General features: G+C 41.8%; 1 protein-coding gene across 1 annotated transcript in view; it reads left to right on the top strand.

The window, feature by feature from the left end:
* The first annotated feature begins 13,630 nt into the window (after positions 1-13,630).
* The window catches only part of LOC308082343 (twist-related protein 2-like), an 8,060-nt gene continuing 4,514 nt past the window's right edge, over positions 13,631-17,176 (top strand). Inside the window, exon 1 of the mRNA XM_080424063.1 lies at positions 13,631-14,834. Within this exon, the coding sequence (XP_080280189.1) occupies positions 13,905-14,477 (573 nt within the window). The 5' untranslated portion in view covers positions 13,631-13,904 and the 3' untranslated portion in view covers positions 14,478-14,834. The remainder of the gene's footprint in view (positions 14,835-17,176) is intronic.

Here is a 17,176-nt window from a genome sequence, read left to right as displayed (position 1 = left end):
AGGACTTTGAAGTTGATGCGAAAAATATGTGGCTGAATTATGTCCGCATATATGAATATTTGTTGCATTAGAACTCGTTTTTTTCGTTTGAGAGATTCCGTTAGAAGACACTGTGGGTATGAAAATATTGCGTCAGTTTTTAGAAAACATTCTGATGTTAGGGGGAAACTATAACGTAGGCTACATTTGGTAGACTATGGAAAGTATGGCTGGCACTCTTCCAGAATTCATTGTTTAGTAGAGGTAACATTAACTTTGATCCTTTTATAAACCACTATCATTATTTATTTTTTCTCATGCTTTCCCTCATCTTATAACTTTTTTTCTTGTTTTAAAGGACATTTTTCGTGGTACTTATATCTTAATGACATTACACGGGGCTTGTTTGCAAGCCCTCAGAGTTGCATTGCATCAAGGTAATTGCAATGTTGTGGTTAGATCACCATAGTAACATTTTTTATCAAGCCATTATAAAGTTTAACATTAAGAAACTGAAAAACAATCCAAGTTACTTTCCACTGAGCAAGCTGTGGGCTTTGGAACCAAATGCGTCCTATTAACTTTATACACTGGGCTGTAAAACGTGTGTGTTTTTGTGTGGTATGTAAAGAGGGGGAGGGGTCCCTGTTTTATTGAATTATGTGACTCTTTTCTGCCCAAATCAAGGAAGGAAGTAATCTACCGAAAGTCCTCCTAACTGACAGTCTGGCAGACAGGTTGACACTGGGAGGAAGGGATCAAATATGAAAGAATAGAGAGAAATTTATTTAAGCACTAAAGTGCAACATTTACCAGGAAATAAATGTATACCAATTAATTTAACCACTTTAGAGTGAAAAAAGTTTTGTTAAATGTTCATCGACAGAGGTCGGAAGTATCAAAATATCAATATATGTGGCCTAGAGGATTACATTATGTTTCAATATATTACATTCTGATGTTCAAGTACTTTTCTGCAGTCCACCTGCCTTTCATCAAACTTACATGCCATATAAATAGAAGCATTAATAGCTGTTTTTTATTCTTTTCCTTTGATGGTTACCTATATATATGACACATGGGAACATTTACTTTGAAGTGTTATTATAGATATATTTACTGTATACAATATTTTTTGTCATATGTTCAAAATGGGTGGACATGAACAATATTGCTCCTTTGGATTCACAACTTTGGCGGATGTCTCTGAAATGAGACGGCTCAGAATAAAACACATAAACAATGAGAATTCGCTTTAATAATGCAAATATAAAGCTTTCGTCTGACAAAAAAAAAAGGAGAGTGGCAAAAAGAAAAAAAGAAAAGAAAAAAAGAAGAATGAAAAGCTACCATCTTGAATTAGTAGAGAACCAGATGGTCTATCTGACATTAAAAAGATGCTCTGGCATTTTCAGAAGGCTGTTTCGGAATGATTTCGGAGGAACTTCCGCAAAGAGAAGTACAAAGCCCACAGATATTCAAGCAATATCCATAGCAATTTACTGTTTTATTTACAAACTGAAACACATGTTTCTAAACCTTTGTGATCCCCTCCCCCTCAAATTTCTCATTATTACCACACTGATTTACTGCTGCAGCATCTCTCTCTCAGTCTCTATCTAGTCTCTATCCATCCATCTCTCTCTCTCTCTCTCTCTCTCTCTCTCTCTCTCTCTCTCTCTCTCTCTCTCTCTCTCTCTCTCTCTCTCTCTCTCTCTCACTGTCATCTCCTTCAACCCTCGTCACTCATTCAAAGTCAGGCCCTGCCAGAAGTCCTCTCTCCCTCAGGCAGGCCGAGCCAGACCTCCTTGTTAACTCCTTCGGGTGACAGCAGTACAGTAGATGTCCGACCTCCACTGACTCTTCTGTCCCCCTGATACTCTCTCTCTCTCTCTCTCTTTCTCTCTCTTTCTCTCTCTTTCTCTCTCTCTCTCTTCTGTGTTGTTGGTGTGTTGCTCTGCCCCTGGGACTGCAGGAACGTTCGCATCTGAAACATTTTAGGGAGAGACACATATTTGCCGTTTTAGAGCACAAAGGGATATGCCATGGCAGCAGCTGTTTGAAGTGGCTTCACAGGGGGAACCAAAACCAGAGCGAAGGATTAGAGAAACCATAAAGAAACGTTAGTGCAATGTAGCTTTGGTAAGGTCATCTAATCTAATGGAAGAAGGGATTGATTCAATGTGAAAGCGCACCACTTTGAAGCTGGCTGCAGGATTCTGTTGATGTTTCTAATGCAATAGCTCAGTTCTAAAGAACACGGCATTCCACTACCTCTGCAGGGCTGCACTGCGCTTCACTGTACTTTGACAGTACCTGACACAGCGTGCCAACGCCTGATCTGATACATGTCATTGGTTCTGACACAGTGGATCGCACACTGATCCCAGGTTTATGATATCCTTCTCACAACCAACGTTTGAAGTGTGTGAGTGGTAAATATCACGATGTACCGTAATAACCGTGTTGATCCAAGGAAATTGTCACCATAAGTATGCCTACATCAACTACCTTGATGTGTGGCTTAGGCCTATAAAATGGTTTTTCAGTGAGGGTCAAAAAATTGGACCCTATTACTCACTTCATTCCAAAGACATCTGGGATTTTTGTAATTAGCCTAATATTTGGACTTGTGGCTTTGGAGAATCTGTATTAGGCGACAGTGAACTATGGATAAATAAAGATGACAATGGAAACATTTACCAAGAGAGGATTTGGTTGATCATGGTAGACTGGGTATCGGAAATTTGAGTTATTTTTACAATACTGATGATGATGGTGGTTATCACTTTGATCTTTGTTCAACACAAGCAACTCTTAATGGCATGGGGTTGGTTTTTTTGTATGAAATTAGAGTCTGTTTATTAGCCAAGTTGGCTATGATGAGGAATTTGACTTGGAGCATTGCTGCTCTCAGACACAGAACAAAAATATATTTTAATATACAGACGTTGTGGTACTACTGTAGGTAGGCTACTGTAGGTGCATGAGTGAAAATAGCAGGAATAAGCAGAGATGTGTGCAGCGCTGGATGACATCCATCCATATATCTACTTATTATTTGTCCTGATGAGGAGATACACTAGGGATGGGACGATAATAGTTATTATCGTTTATTGTGATTAAAAAAAAAACGCTCACAATAATCGTATCGCAGAGATTAAAGTTTATCGTGAAATTGTCCTCTGTCATACACTATAGGATGAATTAGCTTTTGTTGAGCTGCAAATTCAGTACGACTTAAACCCTCTATACTTGATGAAACGGACCTGTAAAGAGCACATTTGGTACACTCTTATTTCACAAATCGATTAGCCAAAAATTGCAGATCCAGAAGCTCTCAAAGCGTTGCAACGCAACGTGTTGTGAGCTTGTAGATCGACTATTTTTGGCGAACGTTCCCCCTAGATTAGGGATGCTGGGGGTTCAAGTGGTCAAACAAAAGTGTAATTTTAAGTTTTAAGCATATTTTGATTATTGCGATGATATCGTTAATCACAATTATTTTTGCCACAATAATCGTGACATGTAATTTTCATATCGTCCCATCCCTAAGATATCGAAACATTGGCAATAGCTATAATATCCTCCAGTGTGCGACTATTTTATACATGTACTGTACCATATCAATTCAGTTGAAGGGATTCCTGAAACCTGGTGTCCTGTGGTTTGCGTTGCTAATTCTGGGGTTCACACCGATTCAGTGTTTTCCAAACCTTGTGGCCACATGGTCAATTTATCTGCTGACTCACTGAGCATGCTAATGGTGCAGTTGGAGAAAGTGAACCTTGCACATTTAAAAATGCTGAGTCAGATGTGAAACCAAGAGTTCTGTGTGATGATGTGCTAGAAACAGTTATGCTGGCTAAGGGTTCACTGTGTTGAAATACATGTCAGTTGATTGTCTTTGCAATGCTAATGTGAGTAGGATTGAAAATCAATGTTGAGGCAAGTAATACTGTATGAGTCAAGAGGTGCTCGCTCGCACATCCCAACATTTCAACGGCTGCTGGATCAGAATACATAAACTGTAAAGAAAGAGAAAATAAAACAGAATACAAAATAATGTATTAATAGAGTGGTAAAATGTCTGAAAATAACCAGACATTCATCGGAAATAGCAGATCTACAAGCTCAGATCTGTGAGCTTGCAGAGCTGCTATTTTCAGCACACACATTTCAGCCAGTTGATGAAGTTTATACCGTTTAAGGGGTTTAGGTTCTTTAAAGAACCATTCAAATAAATGGTCTGAAAGGTTCTCTCTGGAAACAAAAAGGGTTATTCTATGGCATCACTCTGAAGAACCAGTTTTGGTTCCATTTTGTCATCCTTTATTTGTCTGTGTGCATGAGAGAAGTAGTGCATGCACATCCACCGTAGTGTCCAGGTGCAAGGACAAACAAGAGCTCGACAAAAATAAAATACGTCCTGCACACTGCTAGGTATGCTCCCACTGTTTTATTGCAAGCTCAGTACGACGTTTCAGTCCAGACGTGATCAAAACGTCGAACTGAGCTTAGCAATAAACAGTGGGAGCATATCAAACATCTAGCAGTGTGCGTACCTTATTTTATTCAAGTAATTATGTCCACTCTCTCAGTATTACATCATGGACTCTAGACTTGCATGTCACCTTTTAGTTTTTAACCTCATCGCATGGTAGCGTAGTATTACCTTTAACCCATTAAAACTGGGAAAGCATCTGTGTCATTTTAGCTATATTAAATATAGCAACATATGTTTTTCAGAAAACGCTTAGGATTTAGAACAGTGGTTCTCAAAAAATAGCAGATATACAAGCTCACAGTGCGTCACTTTGTCCGCGCTGCGAGCTTGTACATATGCTATTTTTTAATACATCTTCTCTTCTGGGGGTCCCTGGCACAAAACATTTTCAGATGGGGTTCCGCGACCATATATATATACATTTGTGGGTCCTTTGGCACGAAAAGAGAACCCCCAAGACCTACTGATTCAGACGGCATTTATAGAATCGGCCTGATCGGCTGAGTCACTCAAAGAGTCTCCTACTGAGTTTCCTATTGACCGATGACCCGGTCATCAAATTAATGGCTCAGGAATGTGACAAAAACAAAACAATCTCCATGAATTCAAGGCTTCATGGGGTGTGTAATTGATAGAAAACAAGTCATTTCTTTTTCTGACTCCTTTAGTGTCAAAAGTACAATATTTGACTGAAGCTTAGAGGAGTGAAAGTCGTATCCAAAAATACAAATACTCAAGTAAGGTACAGATACTCAATTTTGTTCTACTTAAGTACAGTACTCAAGTAAATGTACTTACTGTACTTACTGTCCACCACTGAAGACTTGGTTCATTACAGACCAACCTAACCTGTTGCCTAAACCTGTGGTTCTCAAACTTTTTCATATCAAGGACCCCCAAAATGATATGTATTTGGCTGTGGACCCCCCAAGTGAACAATATTTTGTACCAGGGATTCTTCAAAAATAGCAGATCTACAAGCTCATAGCACGGCACTCGTGCCGCGCTATGAGCTTGTATATCTGCTATTTTTGAACAGCCAAAGTATAAAATATGATTAAAGTGGTTAAAATGATTGTGACGCTATATTAACACATTTTCCCGGGGAACCCCTGGTACCCCCCCCCCCAAGGACCCCTGGGGTCCCCGCTTTGAGAACCAATGGCTTAAACTTCTTTCTCTTCTCAGGCAGTACAACATGTTGTATCCCCTCCCCTGCTTTTAGCTGTGAACTCCACTGGGACTGTTTGTAATGTGCCATGGATGGACCCCAGGACTTAAACACAGTAATCAGAGCCAGCGCAGGATATTGGCTAAATTACACATGAAAGCAGGGACGTTTGGGGGAAGCTTGAGCACTAAATATTATGATAAATTACAGCCTAATATAGGAAGATAAGTCACAGCCAAACAAGAATAACACAGGTTAGCACGCAGACGAGAGGGGGAAAGTCTTTTGAAGCAATCTGCCTCGAAAAGGAATACGAAAATAAAAAATGTCTAGTTGCGTTTTTTTTAGTGCAGCCTACTTTGACCCTACTCTCACCAACTCCCAGGGGTCAAACAACAGTTCGGGTTCAGTTTATGTGTGCACACACACGTGTGTACAGTAACATGTGTAAATGCACATATACTGTACATGTGTGTACAGTATGTGTGTACGGTATCGTGTAGCAAAGTAGCCCTGTCTGATGCCTTGTAAATGTCAATCAATCGGACGTGCCGCAAGAAAGGGCTAACTCGATCCCATTTTGCCACGTGAACCCCCAGCAAGAGATTTGGTGTAGAGTGGAAAAAAGAGCGTACCAAGTAAAGTAGGCCTACAGTTGCAACTCAGGTCAGTTTTACTAAGTATAGAGGGTTTAAGAAACTTTAAGTGATTAACTCTCATCCAGATTCCTGACAGATAATCAAAACTCCCCTTCCTATACTTGAACTGCTCCCTGTCACTAAAGGTGGTCTCCAGCTCTTCTCACTGACCACGGTGCCTCTCGTATTCTGAGCCTAATGTCGTCCCCCCTGGTCTCTCTATACTACTGCCCCACCCCCGACACCCCTGTCTGTCACACCCACCCCATACACCGTAAAAGAAAAAAAAACAGCACCTTGAAACACCTCCCACCCCACCCCTCCCTTCTCCAGCCGCACGCCTGCTTCACCCACCCGCCCCCCCCCCCCCCCCCACCACCTTCCATCCGCCACCCCCACACAAACCCCTATAAGTGGATACCCCACAGGAAGGGTTTCTCCAGGGGGGAAATGGGTCCCAGATGTCAGCCTTTGTCCCACTAGGCTCCTCAGGAGGTATGGAGCCACGGAGAGATGGGTAGGGGAGGGGTGCAGACGCCCCATGACAGCAGCCCAGAAGGGCAGAGGGAACCTCCTCGAGGGCGTAAAGGTGGAGAGACATTTATTTGTCCAAGGCAGGATCACTTTCCCCACCAGGTCAGGTACACGCTGCGATTGATTGGGCTCTATCGTCGTACCAACCCAGTGAGTCACTGATCAGTCAGTGCCGTCTAGGAACAGAAAAACTTCTGGGAGCCCTGACTGTAATTGAGTTGACTGCATTACTGACTTAAAGAAATTGTTTTCCTATATCTGGGGAACTTCAAACGGCTCTTCTCTGTCAACATGGCCGCTCCTCCATGGAAGCATTTCAGCGCGAATCACGTCAGCCGGTACCATATGTCTGAGGGACAAGAGCTGGACGATACAATGGTCTTTAACTCCTTTGATATCCAAGCCCCCCGCGCTTTGCTATATAATATATATTACTGTATTGTATATTTATTTCCCTTGCTGTTGTTGCTTGCTGTCTGTTTTCAGCTCCAGGAAGGGTTAATTATGACCCCCTCAGAAATACAAAGAAGAAGAGAACAGGGCCGGAGTGTTTAGTGAAACATCATGTCAAGACTCTGACAAGGAAATGAAATGTGCAACATCAATCAGCCTATGAGGACAGAGATCAAACGAGCCTCCACACTCCTGCATCTGGTTCTGTTTGGTCAGCCTCACTTTTTTCCCCTTCTCTCTCCCTTCTTTCTCTTTTCTTTTCCCTTTCTTAATCTTCTTCCATTCTCTCCCGCTCCCCCCCCCCCCCTCTGTTCTTTTGCGTAAAAGGGTGCACCACGCAATTCCTGTTAGCCCACTCGGTTAGTTTACTCATTTTTTCCATGATGGTGGCATGAAGGCATGCTTCACTAAGGTAAGCAACAGCCCCCAAGGTTTCGCCCCAGCAACAATGGCTTTCCTGTCCTCCTGCAAAGATCCATTGTATCTGACCAGCGCTTGCCAACAAACACCATTCTACTTTCAGTTAATCCTGGATTTGACGACAACTTCCTGTACCCCCGCCCCAAAAAGGCCCTGTTATGCAAATAGGGACATCTATAATTCAATATCTCCTTCCCCAGCACCACTTTGATGGCCAGATGAGTTTTTAGCTCTGAGTTGATTGAACCTGACCGGGTTCAAGCTACTTTCCATTGATCGTCCTACTCTGAATGAAATCTATACCAGCGCAATCATGGGGCTCATCAAAATCTTCTGAGCCGCTCTCTTCACAGAGCTCACGTTTATGTCCGTTGAACGCACAGGGCAATCACACCCAGATTGTTGGCTAGAGTGCTGTCACAACACTGTGTCATAAATGACATACGGTTCACTTACATTCCATGAACTTTTTATTGAATGGGCCTACCACTTTTTCAAAATAAAACCTAGACTTTTATGTGTTTTTAGAGTTTCCTTAAACATGACTAAACTCGATTTAGTCTAGCGAACAGAGGGAGATGTAATGGTGCCGTTTTTAGATATGGAAGCAATTATTAATTATGATGTCATCAAAAAGATTTTTTTTTCAGAAACTGGAACGGAAACCCCCAACCAGATCACTTCATGGTGATGATGCGTGATGGAGAGTGAGGCTGGAGTGTAACCTTGTTGAAAAGCTACGTGACAGGTAGCTTTGGCTACAAGCAACAGGAGGTTGTAGGTTTGTACAGTAGGTAATGTTTTTCATGTTTTGTGTGTATGTGTGTGTTGTTGTTGTTGTTGTTGTTTGTCCCCCCAGATTTATTTTAGGCTTTTATACTTTACGTCAGATAGGCAGTGGAGAGAGACAGGAAACCAAGGGTAGAGAGAGAGGAGACATGTGAGACAAGACTGGGGTCGGATTTGAACCCCAGTCCCCGAACTCATTAGGAGCATATGGTCTGTGCACTGGCTGAGCCACCAGGCACCCAATTCTTTATGTTTTATAACCTTTTATCTTCACGATGGCAATGTTATGAGAGTTTTATTTTTTTTACTTCGGACTGCATGCTTGTGTTCCACTCTCACATTTCTTGCTGACACCATAGCCACATATTTGGTCTGTTAATGTTAAAAAGTAACCAAAACCAAAAACTGTGTATAGCCTGATGGTGACATGCATCAATCAGTTATTGGTTGGTGATGGTACCAGGTGATGTCACTTCCTTTTGTACTCTATTCGGGGTGACATGACATCACCTGGCACCAATACCAACCAATAACAAATGACATGGGCAGCACCCTGCTATATTACCCAGTCAGTCTTCACACAGATTAGGCGGAGTTACTCCTTAAACAAATCATCTGTCTATACGTTAGCTGGCACATTTGCCCTACAAACAAGAAGTGGGACTCAGCATTGTCAAACAGGTTTTTGAGGAAGACTTTGTGGGCATGCACTTGTCGTCAGACTGTCAAGGACCCCTAACTTGATACGTAATAATCCGCAGACTCCCATTTGAAAAGATTTGGAGCCAGGGACATAAGAGAAGATCTTAGTTGTTAGATTAAGTACAGAATTCTGCAACTATCTTTAGCTACTGTACGTGGGGAGAGAGAAACCTATCATCTGAATTGTCAATGTTATAAAGTACAGTCTATCATTGCTGGTGACCTCCAAGCTGGTGAAATTATAGTGAAATTAACCATGTTCAACTTGGCATCCCTATTTAGTGCATGTCATGGACAAAACAAAAAAATAAAATAGCAAAAATAGCAACGCATCGCATCGTGACGCATTGTGTGCTTATAGATTGGCTATTTTGGCTATTGAAATAATGCTTGAGAGGTAAAACTATTCCCCATTTAGCTGGGGACCCCCTGGAACCCTCTCAAGGACCCCACTTTGAGAACCAGTGCGTTAGACCAGTGGTTCTCAAAATGGGGTCCAGGGACCACCAGAGGTCCTTTTTTTTTAATTGATCTTTTTGGGGCTTTTTATGCCTTTATTTCTTTATTTTAATTTTTTAAAGAGGGATAGGGAAAGTAGGCTGACAGGAAATGGGGAGAGAGATGGGGGGGGTGACAGGCAGCAAAGGTCGTCGGGAACGGGAGTTGAACCCGCGACACGCTGTCAGGCTGGCATTGCAGCCTAGGGTGCCTGGACCGTCACGCTACGGCCCAGGCCTCGCCAGGGGTCCTTGAGGGGGTCCACCCGGTCCCTAGCAAAAGGAGTTAATATAACATCCTAATCACTTTAACCCTGTTTTATACTTAGGCTATTCAAAAATAAGCTTACACGACACATGTAGCTATTTTTGAAAAATGTTGGAACAGTTTGGAGTAATTTTGACAATTTATTTACACACAAATCTTCTCTTATGGGATCAAAACCTTTTCAGCTGGGGATCTGCGGCCAAATACATATCAATTTAGGAGTCCTTGACATGAAAATGTTTGAGAACCAGTGTGTTAGTTAGACCAGTGGCTCTCATAGTGGGGTCTGTGCTGTGGACCCCCGGGGGTTCCAGGGGGTCCCCAGGTAAATGACTGATAGTTAGGAACCAAATCGACTGTTATGTTATGGGTCTGTAACGCCGACGGGTCTATTCGGTTACAGCCTACCGTAGTATCAAGGGCCACACCAGCAGGTTTATGAACAGCTTATCCACCCACCTACCATCAGGCTGTTGAGCAAGGCATGACCACGGCCCAGTGGTGGAAAGTAACTAAGTGCATTTATTCAATTACTGTACTTAAGTACAATTCTGAGGTATTTGTAGCCTACTTTACTTGAGTATTTCCAATTTCCAATACTTTTACTTCTACTCCACTACATCTCAGAGGCAAATATTGTACTTTTACTCCACTACAATTATTTGAAAACTTTAGGTACTAGTTACTTTGTAGATTTGATTATTATTACAAAACATGCATTAACCACTTTATCCCTATATACTTTGGCTATTTGAAAATAGCCGATCTACAAGCTCACAACGCGTCGCAAAGCGACGCGTTGTGAGCTTGTAGATCTGCTATTTTCAAAATATTTGTACACATTTTGAACACTTGTGAAACAGGACATTCTGCATAATGAGTACTTTTACTTTTGGTACTTAAGTACATTTTGATGCCAATGCTTTCGTACTTTTACTCAAGTACATTTTTAATACTTGGACTTTTACTTGTAAAAAGTATTTCTACATTGCAGTATTGATACTTTTACTTGAGTAAAACATCTGAGTACTTTTTCCACCACTGCCACGGCCTGTCATCAGGCTGGCCTTGGACTTTTGCTTTCCTCATGGACCTACCTGTGGATTACCTTTTGTGGACTACGTGGTTGGACTTGACACTTGCCGATACTCTGCACCTTAATCTCATGTACAACGCACTGATACTCTTCTTGCACTAATGTCTATGTCATGAACAGTATATAACCTCACGCACATAAGTTTGGATGGATATGCTATGAGTAAATAATTATGTAGGGTTGTCTCTTTTTTTATTTAATCTCCCCCTTCTGTCTTTTCCTCCTTTTCTTTCTTTCTCTGGAAACAATCTAAATGATGGAGCTTGCACAAAAAACGAATTACACCCGCACTGTTTTACACCTGTAAACCTGTGATGTGAAATAAAGATGATTCTGATTCTAGTTCCATTTACACACTGTCAGAGTTAAATTAACACTAAGGTTTTTACAGTGGAGATTGGGCTCCCAGAGATTTACAAAATTATAATAATATCAAATGGGGGTCCGTGGCCTAATGAATATCAAAGCACAATTAGTTAAAAAAAACACTTTATCCATTTATATGTTGGGTATTCAAAAATAGCAGATCTACAAGCTCACAGCGCGTCACTTCGTGCCGCGCTGCGAGCTTGTACATCTGCTATTTTTTTATTCAAAAAAAATCTGAAATCTTCTCTTCTGTGGGACCTTGGCACAAAACCTTTTCAGATGGGGGTCTGCGGCCAAATACATATCAATTTGGGGGTCCTTGGCATGAAATGTTTGAGAACCACTGAGTTAGACAGAACACACAGACAGAAAGCATGAGTGAGTGTGTGCTATAGTGGTGCTGCGTGGCTGCAGCAGGTCCACATGCTTCCTACCTTCCCCAGGGTCCGGAGTGTAGAGCAACAACATGTGTTGGCTTTCCCCAGAGGACATGGAAGGCACAATTAGCAGAGCTCTCTCACCTTATCAGGGTGAGGTCACCGGGGCATGGAGGTCAAGGGTTATTTTGGGTACTGTCTGGCTGGCCTCTGTGGCTGTTAACATGGAGATTGAGCCAGTGGTGGACAAAGCACTCTGAAGCCCCACAGTGCTTCAGTCAAAAGTGTAGATATACTCCTGGTCAAATATTACTCCACGACAAGTGAAAGTCTCACAGTCAAATATGCACTTGAGTTAAAGCAGAGTGCTTGCTTTAAAAAATAATAATAATAGTATTCAAAAGTACATGCTTTGGTATTCAAAAGTACATTTCTTTTGTAAAACAAAATGTTATCTTTTTTATTTTTTTATATTTATTTATTAATTAAAATATTTAAAAAAATTCAAAGAAATTCAAAGATTTTCCAGACACTTCTAAAAACAACAAAGCAGATCTATAAGCTCACAACGCATCGCATCACGGTTGTAGATCTGTTTCCACTATATTTGAAATAGGGCTTATTCATAACGTACCCTTTTCCCTTCCTCGACATGTAGTGGAGTCAAAAGTACAATATTTGTCTTGTTAATGTTTTGGAGTGAAAGTCATAAGTATCCAAAAATACAAATACTCAAGTAAAGTAAAGATAGGCCTACTATAACATGTTATTTACGGTACTCAAGTGAATGTACTTTGTTAGTGTCGACCGCTGTATAGATTTTAGGAATGGAGGAATAGGAGGGCTGAAGTAACCACTACTGCTGGAGTTGTTTATTTATAAAGGGTCCCTGGACTTTAGTGTCTCAAATGTTTTCTATGGCATAACTACGCTGAAATATTAATCAAGCATGCATGTTAATATTTAGTTTGAAATGTTGACATATCAACACCTGCTTTTTATAAATGTCTGTTTATACCTACCCTATTTTCAAGTTATTGAAAGTTACTAAACTAAACTAACTAAATCTCTTTGGGTTTATAAGGCTTTGTGAGTTACCACAGTAATCCATCAGTTTATTGTATAACCTGACAATCCAGCTGCATGCTGTAAATAGTTATTTCAGTGACTGAAATGGAGGATACCGGGAGAAGGAGAAGATTTGTTTAATACAAAAAATCATAATAATTATAAATCTATTTATTTATTTCTACATTATACAATATATAACCTCCTATATAAATATATATATACTGTAAGATGTTATGGATTATGGCACACTTATTCTTTGCCATTTGATAGCAGCATGTATGATTTACATGCAACATTTTACAGCATTATTTTTTGTAATTTTGTGTCCCCTCTCTTTTCTGTCTGTTCACTTGAATATGTTCACCGAATATTAAACGTTGTTCAATAACATTCAAGGTTTACATCGGGGGGGGAAAAAAAGTCTAATAATTGCCCCTGACTTTGATGAGGGAGAGGACAGACAAGCGGGTGCGGACTAACGCCAAGCAAGCATCCAGCAGAAATCTGGAACCCATAAAGCCTCAGACATCTCCTGCAGAATTAGACACAGCTCTCCCCATTGGCGGAGAGGGCCACTTACCCCCTTCCTCCACCATCCACCAGCTAGCGCACACTTCCTGCTTCCCTGTCTGGCTCTGACCAAGTCACACCCAACGGAACTCCGCTCAGCCAATGGAGGCGGCCCGCAGGGCCCTGCGTTACTGGACTAGTATAAAATGGGAGGAGGTGAACCAGCCCGTCAGAAGGTTTGTTGATGTTCTGACTGCCAGATTGAGATGGGAATGTGAAGGTGACACCTTTCAACAAGGAAATCCAGTCTAATGGAGCTTCAACGGGCGTAAGTTGAGAAAGACCGTTCTTTTTTTTTTTTGCTTCTGTGGAGGAAGATAAACATTTTTTAGACTAGCTCGTGAACACCATCTTCACTGGCACTGTAGAAGTGTCAGCGCACAAGAGAAAAAGGAAGAAATCAAGGAGTAATAGCATACTGTCTTTGTAGGGAAAGGCAGTAGGACTTCAGTAGGACGGCGCAATGCGAGAGGAGGTGTCCTGCACCAACTCCCCCGAAGGAGGCCTTGGAGCCAGCGAGGAAGAAATGGACAGGGGGTCTAAGAAGAACCTCCAAGGGGGGAGTCGAAAGCGGGTTCCGTATCCCAAGAAGGACGGCCTGAGTCGGCCAGAGGAGATGGGAGCCGGAAGCCCCAACAGTCTAATTCCATCTGGGCCAAAGAGGGTGAAGAAAAGCCCCACGACGGTGGTCACGACGGTGGTCTCGACGCTAGGCCCGGGGCCGGAACAGCCCTTCGAGGACCTGCACACTCAGCGCGTCATTGCCAACGTGAGGGAGCGTCAACGTACTCAGTCTTTGAATGACGCGTTCGCCTCCCTACGTAAGATCATCCCCACACTGCCCTCGGACAAGCTAAGCAAGATCCAGATCCTCAAACTTGCGTCACGCTACATTGACTTCCTCTACCAGGTGCTGCAGAGTGATGAGATGGATGCCAAGCTGGCCAGCTGCAACTACCTAGCCCATGAAAGACTGAGCTATGCCTTCTCCGTCTGGAGGATGGAGGGTGCCTGGGCCATGTCTGCCAGCCACTAGGGTCCCTGTTAACCTCTCTCCTCTAACCCCCTTCTGTCCTCATTCCTCTAAAACCCACTGTCTCTACCTATAGACCTATTTCACAACTCGTAAACACAATTTACATGCTCCCTGCTTTCCAGCTTTAACTACTTACATCTCAAGCCCTGCCATGCATGGCTCCTCTCGCTCTGTGTATATGCTACTCATTCTCCATTCTATGATATAGTCTTCAGTATCAACATCAGTGGAACTATTTCTGCAGCTATACCTGTTCACCCTTTACCCTTGTTCCCTTCAATTTTTACATCTCTACATCTTTTTTCTTGCCGTACAATTTAGCCCAATGCAACAAGCTGGTCCTGTGCATTCCCTCAGGTATGGGCACAACAACACGCCATATAAACATGCCGAACGAACACACACTCACGTACACATGTGCGCACACACCTCTGCACTTGTCACTGTGTTACCTATAGGCACTTGTCAGTGCCTACAGTCACTATGTGGCACCTTTTGCACAACAGCAGCGTGTTAGGGCACATTATTATTATTTCAGCTCCTAAAACCAAAAGAAAGTATTAATATAATATATAAACCACAGCAAAAATAAAACAATATACAATATAGCAAAAAAAAGAAGAGTAAACAAAAATCCTAATGAAAAAGTAAATTTGTACATGGTTGCTCTTTTAAAAACTATTAATACAATTCAAATTGCCTCAAACATAAGCAAGGATGCGGCAGCTTGTATACTGTATGCAGGTAATTTATAGTTAATTGTTTTTTAATCCAAACATTGTGTTCCTCGATAGATAAGTATACCGTATGTTAGAAAGTGTGTGATTATAACACAATCACCCCTGGCTCATTGTCACCACAACTACTAAATTATTGGTTTGATAGTTGACAGTCCTCAACGAATAGGGACATTCTTTTTAGCTTCACATTTATGTACAAACTAATAGATTATAGGCTTACCTTTTCACTAAAAACTTGGGGAAAATATACATATTTACCCAAGATATACAATGCATGTAATGAAAAATACATTTATTGAATGTGTCTCTTCTGAAACATTTTATTTTAAAAAGTGGTTTTGTATATTCATTTGACTTGGGTGCGTTTAGTGCGAATTTTCAACGCAAGCTTCACAAGTTACAAATAAAAAAACAACCCATTTGTCGTACCACTCGTATCTTAATCCATTTATTTGGTTGAAATATAAAATCAACCAAATTAATTAAACATACTCTTTTCTAAAAAGCATATCTGGTTGCTTTTTAAATACGTTATAGCAGTATAAAGTAGCGGTTTCACATCGTTGTCTAAAGTGAATTAACAACATATTCAAAACTATGCCAGCCAAGTTAATCTCTCAGTGCTTGGCAAAACATGTTATGTACGACTGGATGCCATTAAAAGACAACCACTTGTTTTTTAACGTGATGGATGTTGGGTAGGGCCTATTATCTTAACAAACACATAAACACACACATGGTCTTGGACAGGTATAGGAAACAACAGGGAGGGAAACCAAGGGAAAAGGAAAAGCATCTCTCTCTCTCTCTCTCTCTCTCTCTCTCTCTCTCTCTCTCTCTCTCTCTCTCTCTCTCTCTCTCTCTCTCTCTCTCCCCTGCAGCCTTGCCCTTTCTCCTCAGGATCTCTTGTATCCAGTGTCGTGCAATCAGGCCCCGGCAGGGCCCAGACAAGCAGGAACCTTTAGATTGGAAACAGTTGTGAGGCATTAGGAAGGTGTGTGCGTGTGTGCGTGTGTGTGTGTGTGTGTGTGTGTGTGTGTGTGTGTGTGTGTGTGTGTGTGTGCGCGCGTGTGCGCCAGGGGGGCATGGGGTGTTGTGAGCACGTATGTCAGCATACGTGTGTGCAAGTGTGTTTATATCTGTGTGTGTGTGTACGCGCTCGCACACGCCAGACAGTGTGTACCTGTGTGCGCACATGCATGTTCATGTGGATGCATGTGTGTTCTTGTGTGTGTGTGTGTGTGTGTGTGTGTGTGTGTGTGTGTGTGTGTGTTTACACGTGTACACATAAGTAAAAGGGAATGCACGTGCAGATGTCGTTTTCAAAGATAGTATCTCACGCGATCATATCCTGGACTCAGTTTTTCAAAAACATATACATTTCTGAATGCCTGGTGGCTCGTAACACACTGAAGCACAGATAAAAAAAACTGGAACTGAAAATAAATAAATGTTAAAAAGACTGGTGAAAGCCAGTCAAAGACAGGATCTATAGGATGGAGAACAAAGGTAGGAATGTAAACGACAAAGTATGAAGCGTTACAGAGAGTGGAGGAGGAGTGTTCAGGTCTAGAAGGTGAATATGCATGTCTGGGGAGAAGAGGAAATGCAGAGTTTTGAATCCCATAGATGAAATATCACCATGAACACCTGCAAACATGAATGGACACTGACACAGATTCAGACATCTGCAAGCTAGCAAGCACGCACACACACACACACACACACACACACACACACACACACACACACACACACACACACACACACACACACACACACACACACACACACACACACACACACACACACACACACACACACACACACACACACACACACACACACACACACACACGCACGACTGCAAGCATATGCATACACATAGACTTGAGGGTAAATGCCACATGCTTGTACACATAACTACACGCTGTGCAGCAATGAATCAAGATGAATCAA

This window comes from Gymnoscopelus braueri (genome assembly GCF_963280865.1).
Source record: "Gymnoscopelus braueri genome assembly, chromosome: 3".
Lineage (NCBI taxonomy): Eukaryota > Metazoa > Chordata > Actinopteri > Myctophiformes > Myctophidae > Gymnoscopelus > Gymnoscopelus braueri.
Note: the sequence above shows the minus strand (reverse complement) of the source record. Positions and strands in the feature narration are given on the sequence as shown.